This window comes from Cuculus canorus, chromosome 7 (genome assembly GCF_017976375.1).
Source record: "Cuculus canorus isolate bCucCan1 chromosome 7, bCucCan1.pri, whole genome shotgun sequence".
Taxonomy (NCBI): Eukaryota; Metazoa; Chordata; class Aves; order Cuculiformes; family Cuculidae; genus Cuculus; species Cuculus canorus.
In genome coordinates this window covers 28,822,325-28,835,038 of record NC_071407.1, presented here as the reverse complement: position 1 = coordinate 28,835,038, position 12,714 = coordinate 28,822,325, and the positions used below count along the sequence as shown (strand labels likewise).

General features: G+C 37.7%; 1 protein-coding gene across 8 annotated transcripts in view; it reads right to left on the bottom strand.

Annotated features, from left to right (window-relative positions):
* The window catches only part of GRID1 (glutamate ionotropic receptor delta type subunit 1), a 599,405-nt gene that overhangs the window by 225,722 nt on the left and 360,969 nt on the right, over positions 1-12,714 (bottom strand). For all 8 annotated transcript variants that reach the window (XM_054071863.1, XM_054071868.1, XM_054071862.1 and 5 more), the window contains one exon: positions 11,749-11,954. In XM_054071863.1, coding sequence (XP_053927838.1) covers positions 11,749-11,954 — 206 coding nt within the window. The remainder of the gene's footprint in view (positions 1-11,748; positions 11,955-12,714) is intronic.

Here is a 12,714-nt window from a genome sequence, read left to right as displayed (position 1 = left end):
TTCTTCCATATTTCTGCAAACACAAATTCCTCCTTAAGTAACACGTTCCATGTGTATATAATGTACACAATACATGCATATTTGATGTACTATAAATATTACTCAGACATGTTTGGTGTTAAATGTAATTGTTACTAACTCTATCTACTAGTAATTAACTATAATTGGTTTTATATAGATATATGCAATAAAAACTAGTTCAGTGAAAATTAGATGACTTTCAGACAGGCATTTCTATAAAAAACCTATATGGGTAATATTATTTTAAAGACTTTAAAACTCTACCCATAGAGAACAGTATTCCTATTGAAATCCAGACATACCTTTTAAGAGAAGTATAAAGTATAATGAGAAAAAGTTGAAGATGTAAACATAAATTGATGTACGAGTATCCAAACCAGGAATCTAAACATGAGATTCGCTTGGTTCTCCAGCAGTTTGGGCTGTCACAACACTTCTGAGGAATTCTATGCAAGCTCTTTTATTAACTTTTTTAGAGAAATACAAATTTTCCTAAAGGAAGACAGAGGACGTTTTGGCTACTGACAGAGGTGGTGCCCTGAAGCACAGGATCCAGCCCAGACAACCAGCTAGAGCTCAACTGCGTTGTTCACAACAACAGTTCACACTTTGGGCTCTTAATGAAGGAACCCAGGCAGGGAGACTGCCAGTCATACATTCTCAAAGATTTAAGATGGTTTTGCACCAAGTCCCGAGCTCCTCTACTTATCACAATTTTGTCTCTCTGGTATTTTCTTAGCACTTCTGCATGCCACAGATGTTCCAAACTGGACACTTCCACTGCTAAGTTGGCCTGGATGATGTAACCACCTCATTTACATGGCGGCATTTCTAGTGTTAAGGTGCCTCTTGGTCATTCCCGCTATCAGGGACAAATCTGACTTGAACTGCATATTTTTAATATAATAAGTATTCATAACTGTAGCCAGGCTGAAGTGCTGTTATTTGCTAGATTGTTCTGACTTTAAATCAAGATGCACTCAGAACTGACATTGATTTTTAAACTATCTTGAATGCTAATACAGTTTAGAAAATGAACACTACAGCGTTACGGGGTTTTGGTATTTTTTTTTTTTAATGTGCTTATTCATGTATCAAAATATTCTTTATACTCTAATAATTTTATGGCAAAACACATTGGCGAACTTGCAATAGTTTCAATACAAGATACTTTCATTAAACACACAAAGTCATTGTCAAACTACAAGGGTTGTTTTTTTTTCCTTTTCAATATTATCTAAAAATAATTTTAACAAGATTTTCTTTTTTCTTTTGGAAAGTTGGAAGCTAAATATGAATTATATACCAGACCAATCACTCAAGGTACTTTCCTAAAGAGTGCCCTTGGAATCCAATTGCTATTTGCACACACATTAATAAAGTGCAAAGCTTTTAAATCTGATTGCTTCAAGTTGAATGGATGGGTCAGTGCCAAACAAATTGATCTTATTCACAGAGCATGGTCTGTGGCAAACTATAACTCCATTACAATGAAAGGGCTCAATTCCTCAAATAAAATAGAAATTTTTAAAGTTACTTGAACAGCTCTTAAAATGCTCTGTCGGGTTTTACATGCAAGCTGCGCTATTTATCTGAAACCAAAGCCAACGTGCACTATTCAAAGAGAGTTTTACTATTTGACACAATGCGTATGGGTTAACGGCTGCATGTCTGACAAGAGGATCACTGGAGCGACAGGATGATCAGTTCTGTCAAATGAAACAACTAGGGGTCAATGGTGGCAAAGACATACCAGGCAGTATCAAATGAAAGAATGACCTTTTGGGATGGTTCTTGGTTTGACATTTAGAAGTTCATTTCCTTTTTCAAGGGAACTCAGTAAATTGCCTACTGTCTCTGCACCTCCATGCCCCAGCTGGAAAAAAAGGGATTAATAATCCTTTACCTCCACATTTTATGTGCTGTAGGGATAATCATTAGGTACCTGCCTCAGAAGAAAGAGATCAGCCTTGAAAAATGATCCCTGAAAATATGTCTTAACAAAATCCTCAACAAGCAGTGAACAAAAACAATGGTAAAACCAGCAACTCCATGTATGGAAACCTGATTCCATCTCCTTCTATGAAAATTTCAGAATGAAGATTTTTCCAATAAAAAAACACTATTAAAAACTGAAACTCTATCAGAAATTGTCCATAACACAGAGTTTATGTCCTGCACCACGGAGGATGTTGCCAGAGATGCTTTCATTCCCTTAGCATGCACAGTGCAAAGGAAATAATCCAAAAATCTGGAAAACTGTCTCCTTTCTCAATAAGACTAAAGTGAAGGAATTCCGCACATTGCCCTTTGTGTCATTAAAAAAACCAAAACAAAACAAAGCACAAAACAAGCAGGGAGTAAGACCTCTACTGCCTACTGATACGCAGCTTCCAACAGTTGGAGGGCAAAACACTAAACCAACTGCATTTCTGATACCTGCAAAGACACATCGTTAACACGCGCTGCCCCAAATCTTCTCTTCTGGTCTCAGTCTAGATCCTCTTCATTCTGATTTCTATCTTCTGTACTTGACTGAAAGTGTTCCTACTGACATAATCCATTGACTTTTCTAAGCCAAAGTCTAAAATTGTTAGTCTCTTCTCCTTGACTTGCCAGATGGTTTAATACAGCTGAGCATGTTTGTTCTTGAGAAATCCAATCTTCCCAGCACTTCTCTCCTGGGTTTACTCCTATGCCACTTCTTTAGCACAGCCTTTCTAAGTGGATACTTTCCTGACATTCTTCAAGGTCCCAAGTCTCATATCCATTCGCTCTATAATATCCTCTTCTTACACTAACTTCGTACAGCAAAAAAATCCACTACCACTCACGTGCTGATGAGTCTTGACCTACTTCTCTGTGACACATTTTTCATATTTTCATATTCTATTCAGCAGAAATTGTTAGCCTGGCTTCTGGACACCCCTACATAAGCTTCATGTTGCTACTCAGATTTCTAAACCTTCTGCCTTCAGGGAAAGGATATCCTTCTTCTCAGTCAAAATGAACAGTCAGAACACCAGACCCGCAAATCTGGACTACAATCCAAGTGTCATCTTTGATTCTTACATCTCTTGAAGCCTCTCATTGAGGATAAGCCCCAAATCTCGCAGATTCATTAGACGTAGCCTTTCTAATAAACAGTTCTTTTTACCCATCTGTAACATTAAGGGTCCTTTCCCAGCTCTGATGACATTACATATTGATTACTACAAAGTTCATCTTTCTGACCTTAAGAACTGCAAGTTTCTCTTATATGTCACTGAAACTTCTGCTACAAAGAGGATCTCTAACCCCTTGCTTTGATTATTTCACCCATCTCTTCACATTGCTTCAAGAGCTTCCTTGTTATCTGTCACATCAAAGATACATGAACTATCCACTTCCAACACCATATACTTTTTATTCCTATCTCCCAGGTTACCTCTCGTTCATCGTCAAGACTTTGGCCTCGGCATCAACCTTCTTCACCTACTCATTTATAAATGTTTATAAAAAAAATTCCACAAATATCTAAAAATGTTTTTATCTTTTCTCACAATGCTAATTTCTAAGATTCTGCTATGAAGATGCTGTTTCTGTCATTGAATAACATTCATCATCAATTCCTTTTACTCCCTAGACATCTCTAACTGTCACCTCTTGCGCCCTATAAATTCTTTGAGGACACACATTCACACAGCACTTCACAGAACATCACAATCCGTAATAAGACACTCGTGCCTAACAAGCGTACCAGTCATAACAGCACCTGCAGCACTACCAGTAGGAAAAATAAATATTAGCAGAGCACTATACTCTCTTTCTGAAACAACTCTTAAACTCTTGCTAATTTTTAAGGTATTTGCCACCCTCCAAGGCACAAAGGTAAATGAAGGAACTGACACGTCATGCTTTATGCTGATGATATACTGCTACATTTGTCTGACACGGAACACTCTTTGCCTCAGGAAAAGACAATCTTATTGCACAGTTACCACACTGTCTGAAGTTATAAGCTTAATTTAATCATATCTAACTGCTCGTCCTTGATGAACAAACTTCCCAAGTATTTCTTCCTTTACATTTGCAGAGCTCCCATGAGACCTTATCGTGCATTTTTTCTTTTTTTTTGGAGCTCTACAATTTGAACTGTGAAGAAATGGGCATCGCATTCAGAGTTCACATTCTCCTATACAGTGGGCAGCGTTGCACCAACCATGCTAACCTTTGCACCCACACTGTGCGCTGCCTGCCCAACACAGAAATAACTCTAAGAGAAACAGAGCGCCAGTCCTAGGACACCTTGCTTGGGATTAATCTTCTCAAACCAAAGCAAATCTTGCCCAAGCTTTTATCTCTCACACAGACAGTGCTACGCTGCATGCTGCAAGCAATTAGCGAAGGCTTAAATAATTTTCCAAATTAGTCTGAAACTAAAAATAAGTCTTGAGTAAATATGATTTTATTTCACCTCCTAAAAGTGATTAAAAACCTCCTGTGAAAAGATGTAAAGCAGGTGCAAATTATTATCAGCAATCATTACTCATCCCTTCTTAGGATATACGGACTTCTTCACTAACCTCTGAAATAACTAATGAAATGAGGCAGTGATTTTCTTAATCCAGCACAGTAGGACTAGAAGTGCATTTTAGGGGAGAGATAATTGATGGACTGTGCAAAATCCGGTACTCCAAGTCAGTCCTTGGGCTAAGAGACACTCACAGATGTGCCCATGGAAAAAATCAACCTCTGGCTATGGTCTGTACCTAATGGTGTCAAAGGTTCAAAAATTGACTATAAAGTAATTGCAGTTATAATCTTCAAGTCAAGCTGCCCTAACACAGTAAAATAAACGATTCTGTGAATTGATATGAAAAAAGTAAAACTGGAAGATGGCAAATAGCTTTTGTATGGCCTGCACTTTTTTCTGATTTTTATAAGGCAAACACATTTTCTCATGTACATGTACAGCTCCTGCTAATGTCTTACACAGGCAAACACTGGTATAAGTGATGAAATGCAAATGCAGGAGCATATTTTAAAATTAATCATCCATAATTAATTAGTAATCTCTGCTTTCTGGTAAATTATACCTAAATTGCATAAAATTATCCTTGCTGAAAATGATAAAGTCATCTGCAGATTCGCAGTATTTTAGAGAAACATTTTTCATATATTTATGTATTATAATGACCACAGATATATCAAAGTATTTAATTTAACTTTCTGCTACATTAAAAATACATATGTATATATAATCTTTATCTTTAAATTGCGCAGTATTCCAGCAGTTAGTCAAATATATGAAGTAAAATTACTCAGGGAAAAAAAACAACCAGGAACCAGTAGATGGAGGTGAGGTTAGATTTTAGTAGCCTTGGCTTTTCAGTGCTCACTAGAGAGTTGTCCTGTCTCCTTTCTAGCAAAAGCCAACAGTGGGTGTATGAGAGCCAGCACTAAAAGTGAGGGTTGACAAAAGATGAAAATAGAATAGATGAAAAAAATAAAATTAATAGTGAAAATTTTAAAAAAGAGAAAAAATTATTAACCTTTGATTGTCTCTCAAGCTTTATTTTAAACTATTTCAACAGTTTCATCAGTCAGATATTTGGTACAGTTTCTTTTAGAACTGACTTGTAGACAGAAGCAAAATTTTTAGGAATTGAGTCAGGTTTTAGCAACTGCACTTGTGCAATGGAACAAGGATCCAAAAGCACACTGAGGATTAAGCATGCGGAGCAAGATGAACACACAGCTCCTGTACCTACAGATTTCACAACATTTAAAAATAAATGATCGTCCCTATGCATAAGTGTCCACTCATCAGATTCAAATCTGAGCTGAAAAATCTAGTTACTTCACACCAGACATATTATTACTGGCACTGAAGGACTTAGTAAAGCTGCTATTAAAGCAGTTTCTAGTCTCATAAGGACTTTGAGTACATTGGCAAGAGTTACACAATTTCCAATTTACTTTTCTTCAACTGATCCACAAAGCCTCATAAAACATTATCAGTGATGCACAAAACTGGAGACAAACCCCATGTTGATTTCGACATTCAGATTCAAAATTTGATGCAACGTTACTAGTGGAGTCAAACAAAAAAGACTTCTAAAATCACTGTCACTTAAACATACCTGCAGCAGTAAAAGGAATGCCATTTACTTGAAGCAATACGAGCCATTCAAAGTCACTTACCAAATTATGATGCTTTTTTCCTCTCCACAGTGCCTACAAATCTATAACAATGTTTGTAAACTATTATTCCAAACATACTCTCGCGGTTACTCTGTAGCTTGGATTAATCATAGTGAAAAAAAGTGTGGGAGGCTTTGTACTTTGGGGTTTTTTTGGCCCAAGAGAGAAAGAAACTTGTTTCTAAGCCAATTTATCCCAAAATGGGAGGGTTTGTTTTCAGCTAGGTTTTAGCAGTTTAATAAGGTTTGCTTGGGTTTTAATTATAATTCTCTTTAAGCACAAAGAGTCTTACTGTATTGCAAATGTCAACAATAGCAGACGAGACTTTAGCTCAGAGAAAGAAACTGAAAACTAAAGAATTTAGAAAAAAATAAGGTGGGTATAATTTAAGTGGAACTCTTGAAAGAAGAATGTATTGTTTCTACGGTTCTGCTAACGGCACGCACAAATCACTACCAGCTCTTTAAACAAAGAAATTACCTTCTGCAAACAGAATAGGCACAATATTTTTTTTTTTACCCAAATCAGTCACCAATACTTCGAGATGTTTGTATACAAAACAGAGATAGACTCATGCACCAAACATGTGCCACATAAATAAGAGAGAGATTTTGCCAATATGAAACGCCAGGTGCCAGAAAATTAGTTTTAAACATTTTTCCTGTTAAATTCTGAAAAGTAAAGGTCTTTGCTTCCTATGAAAATCCATTTCATACAATTCCTTGTGAGCGCAGACTGCTCAAGATGCCATAAATAATCCCTGCAGCTCCAATCAAGGAACAGCATTTCAGTAACTGCAGAAGAGAAAAAGAGAAGTCTGGAGCGTTGTTCACAAACAGGTGCTCGAGGAGTAAGGTACTCATCATCCTCAGTGACCAGGAATGAAGGAAGGCCACGAATCAATGTGAAATGATCCCGAAAGTCTAAACCAAAACCAGAACATCTATATTTGTTTTAAGAAGCAGTCAGAACATTTGACATGAACTAGGGTCAAAGGGAAACAGAGAGAAGCCTTTGCTTTCCAGTGACGACACAGAGATAACAACAACATAAACAGGGCAAAGAAAAGTCACAGGTTTTTAACAAACTCAGCATTATTCTGGAAGTTTACAGCTCCAGCTCAAATTGGAATTGCAGTGATTCAGATAACCCTGCTGCAATGATACAGGGGTTTTGCATTCATTTTTAATGCAATTAATCTGCTCTCTTTTATTACTAAACGGGGGCGGGGGCGGTGTAAGTTGTTTACCATCCCAGGCATGCAGAGAGTTCTGCTTTCAGCGGCGATGCTGCAGTAATATGCATCTACGCTGGCAACCTTCTCACAGTAAGCTTACTAGCTTACAGGCTGGATAGACTCACAAGTAATGATGTAATTTTCAAAGATGCACCCAAAAAGAAATATTTTGCATTTCAACGCAGCTGCCAAAAAACAAGTCATGCTGAGTTAAAGGTTTTGTAAAGCCAAGAACTCCTTCTCTTTTCAAACCAATAACTACATGCAACTCTGTTATGGCCCACTTTTCACTGGTTTCCTAAAGTAAACATAACAATACTGGAAAGTAGTGTTGAAATCTATAAAGCAGCTGATGGCACCTACACTTTTGAAGAGAAATCTTATTAAAATATATATCCCAAACAAATTACTCGTGTTCTGTGACGAAGAAAAAAACAAACCCTCCACAGATAACAGTTAATGCACACTTGCAATAGGAAACTTGAGAGACACTAAACTACAAGACCTCTTGCTCCTCTTCAAATCCGTTATATACAAAATGTACTGTCTGAATTTATTCACACAACAAACACCTCCTGATATGCCTTCAGGGACCCCTGGGTCACCTAGAACATCCTTCAAACTGCTTCAGGAAAGACTGGTAGACTAAGTCACCCAAGCGTTTTACCCTAGTGAGCTCCTGAAAACACCGTGAAGAACAACGCCTCACTGCCCTCTCTCGCCAAGCACTCCCACTGCCTAATGGACCTCCCTGCTAGAAAGCATTCCATGGTTTGATTCAGGTCATTACTTCTTGGTCATTACTTACCATTAGGCCACTTATCATCATCTTAAATAACTCCTCATCCTCTTGTGTTTCTTCTCAAGTATGTGTCAGTGATACTCCCTTAGGCAGGCTGTACACAGCACATCCCCAAGATCTGTCTTCGCAGGTCATGCTCTCCTATGCTTTCATCATTTTTGTCACCTCGCTCTGACCTGCTTTGCATGTATTCCTGTTACTCTGTAGTATAGAGCCCTTAATGATAAAAGCAATCCATTCAAATACACCTCTACTTGCAACAAAACACGTGTCCCTTGGTAAGCGGACAAGGCAGGTGAAATTTGGCTGTCCCTACAGGTGGGTTGCGAAGAGGAAGCTTTTGGGTCTCAGATCCTATGTTTGGGCCAAAGAGAATAACAGAAGGGCCGAAAGTAATAAACCCTCTTTTCTTTCACATAGTCTTCAAAACATAAAATCATTTTTGCAGGTTTGCTGTTACCTGAAAAATCCAGACTGAGTTCACACGTGAACCGAACAACGTTATCAAGTCAAACACAGCAAAGATCTCTGTAGGTGTAGAAGGGAACATTATTCTCAAAATTCCCAAAAGAAAGGGACACACTCTCTTTAGGTCAGGTTTGCTTTCAGCCCAAAGGGCCCTTTCATTGTGAACCTAGCGTAGCTAACAGTTTATTAATGCATTTACCTTCTGTTTTCTGAATAAAGGCTGATTAAATGTTTATACCTATACCATTGAAAAAGTCTTTTCCCCCCCCCCCCCTCCTTCCATTTATTCTTAGGGTCAATGCACTTTTATAACTGAATAGTAAACCTTATGTAAATGTCAGTAATTCCTGCTGCAGTAAGACCAACACATGACAAAACTGGCATCGAGGATGCTAAGCCAGTAAGGTGAAAATGATGCCTAAACAAAAACTAAAGGACTAATCCTAAAATAGAGTTGTTCTACAATTTAGAAAGTTCTTCATGTATGAGATGTCAGACTCCCCTAACTCTGTATATTCCATGTCAGGTGAGATCTCTCTGGCCCACCGAAGAGATGATAAGCAAGGATGAAATCAAGATCTGCACTTTTAAGCAGGAAAAATGTATTACTTGCAACATCAATACAGGCAAAATAAATCTTGTACCAGTTTCCAGTGGATTATGTCTATGACTTGTGTTAAGAAAAAATTGTTAACCATTCATATCATTATTCATAACTGAGACACTGTCCAAGAAATCTCTTATTTTTACTCTGCATTCCACAGGACGGTTTGAATGCAACGTGTTTTTCATGAAGATATGTTATTGGCCAACAGACTTTAATAAGATCTAGTGGAAGTTTTCAGACTGCTACAAAGTATCAACTCAGCAAAATTGAAAACCTTAATAAGGAATCTTTTTTTCACACGGAGTTTTCCATTTCCAGTAATTTATAGAAACAAAGCTTAAAATCCAATGGCTTCCCTTTTTTTTCTTAAGTTCTTATTTGTAACTTGAGCTAAAATAGAGAAGATGAAAAAAAAACCCGCACCCAAAATTAAAAAATAAAGTATATGAGTTTTTTTCTCAGGTTACCAGTTATATTTTTTTTAGACACTCAGCTATTTCCCCCAAAACTGAAAAGAAAAATTGTTTCAAAACCTCAAACGACTTTGAGGACGCAGAGCTGAGCTGGGCTGGTAGCAATACTAGTCGCTCCAGAGCTACATAGCACCTAACACCATAAAATAGCTACTAACTGCGGAAATATGCAAACCCATGAAAGGCGCTTACTGCTGCACATTGTGAATGATACATCTCTGTAAATCATATAAGAACACATATTTCATTTAAGCTAAAAGTTATTGTTCCAGGCTATCTGCAGTTGTGCTGTAGATGCTCATTTGCATCTACTGACTGAGATACTGTGGACTCACAGTGACCATAACTCTCCACAAGACGTAAGCCCAGCCCCTACTAGCAAACGACTCTTCCCTGCACCATGCGTCTCACACCTCAAATCTTTGGAGAGTTCCTATCTAAGTTTTAAATGTTCTCTTACAAAGCTTTTCTGAATCAATGAAGATTCAATACAGGAAGATTGTCAAATGAATTACTTTTCATTTCTGCCCACACTTAAACTCCTGCAGGGATCTGGAAATATATCAAGATCATCAGCCTTACTGCCGATAATACACATTGCTTTAAGGTGAAGTGAGTAGTAAAACAGTTTAATACATTGGCCTCTACGCTCGAGAGACCTGCAGGGTTCTGACACTCCACACACCTTAACTCTTACCAACATTTCTGGAACATCATGCACTGAAGAGGGACAGACTTTGTACCAGGGTCTGAATAGAACACACGTGCTGATTTCTTTTTAATACCTGGCTTGGTTCCTTTGTTAGGACTCTCTGGAAAACCAAGCAATGTGTATTTTTGCTGGAGGCCTACTATGAAGCAAATAAAACAACCAACTGAGCTGAGGATAGCTTACACGACTTTGAGGGCAAGTACTCTCTTCATTCCTCTACTGAAAATCCCTGTGTAGGCACAAACATAAGTAAAAATTGTCCCCGTGATTACTCTTTCCCTACCTGTTTACCTCATTTATTTATGATAAAATTTACCTTATTAATTTAAAAATCACCAATGAACGTAAACGTAGACAATTTACTTATGCTGATATGATAAACATCTTAATTAGCTAATTTAAGTCATTTTTTTTTTAATTTAGCAGGCTTTGATGCAGCAAAACTGATAATTGGAAACAGCCCTTATCCACATTTTAATTTCTTAGTTCAGTCTTATGCCTGGTTAGTTAAAAAAAAAAGAATTAAAAACATCTACTTCATTGCCAAATTCTTAGCTAATGAATACACACGAACTTATACCAAGGATCCAACTCTCATTCTCAACACCGACATATAAAGCACTGTGAAATAATTCATTATTATTTATAAAGCTGGATAAAATTAATTAATGCCAAAAATTATCCAACAGCACAACATTAATTATAAGTTTGCCCAACAGCTACCTCCCTGTCCTAATTAGACTCGTTGATTTCAAGAAATCATTAGGAAAAAAGACAAACATATCATTCCTACTTTATACTTGATAAAGACCTCTGATTCAGCTTTAATGTGGCCTTTTAAGATGAGTTTGGAGATCTCCACAGTAAAGACAACTCTCTCAGGCACATCACAGTTCATTTCTCACATACCACAATAGATTTTCTGGTCAATTGTTGACATTCGTTGAAATCCAGGTAAAAAGTATTGGTATGGAAGACAACCAGAAAAAATAACTGCTCCATAGAGATGTATATTATATTGATAATCCCTATGCAGCCCATGCTGTCCCATTTGCATTAACCACAAATCTGCATTATATGGAGTACCTGATATTTCAATTTCCTGCCCCTAGAGCCTAACAATTTTATTAGACGTTAAAAAACACTGCCAAAATCTACCATTTCAGAAAATATGGCACGGAATCATATAAGTCATCATACATGATTCTGAGACTTTAAAGATAAAAACAATAGTGCACTGACCTCGTTAATAAATGTCTGGGCTCCCCGTGGGCTTAGGAGTAAGATAGCCCTCCGCAATGTGTCCCGATAGCGGTTCAGCTCTTCTGTTTTCATGGTAGTGAAAAGGTTGGCAAAGACTCTGCTGATGTTCCTGTCCACTTTCTGTAATGATACATCAAGTCCCAGTCTCGAGGCCTGATCGAGAAATCCCTGCAGTCCACGTATATCTGTAACACAGGAGAAAAAAACAGGAAAAAAAAAAAAGGGAAAAAAAAACCACTGCATCAACCTTCGCCAATTAGGCAAGTAGGCAAGCATCACTAATCAGGCGGAAAAAGGCTTTTTTTCCTGCAATGCTCTCAAAAGTGTATTCCACACAGCCATCTTCCACAGCTCCCTTTCACAGCCAATGCCATCAGGGAAACTTCATCTATTACCTCTCCTCTTCTTAGAGGAGCTAGTTCATGTGTTTGGGTGGCTGTGGACCCCTCCCCAGAGGCTCAAGGCCACAGGGCTTAACACTACATGAACAAAAAACAGTCCCACCCCAATAATACCACAGTTTCAATGCTGAAATCCAGAATCAGATGAACAAGCAGAGACAAATCATTTGCCTCGAAACTTTGCTCCTCTACCACAACCTCCTAGAGATCAGATCATGCCTGCTTTTACCAAGAAAAAAATTACAATATCTGGAATAAACACAGCCCTCCTTTTGACCTCCTTTGTTCTCTGCCTCTCCTATAAATAACATACCTAAGCAGAGGTTTACCATTAACCTATAAACCTATGAAACAGCACACAAAGCCCCCAACTATTAGAATAACATATACCGCAAAAAAAAATTGGCTTTTGGTAGGAGAAATCATGCAAACAAACCCCTTGAAAACCTCTTTCTTTGAGCTCTGCCCCTCCATTTCAGGATGATTGAAAAAAATATATTTTCCTAATCATATTTGTGCAGACATTAACATGGAGGAACACACA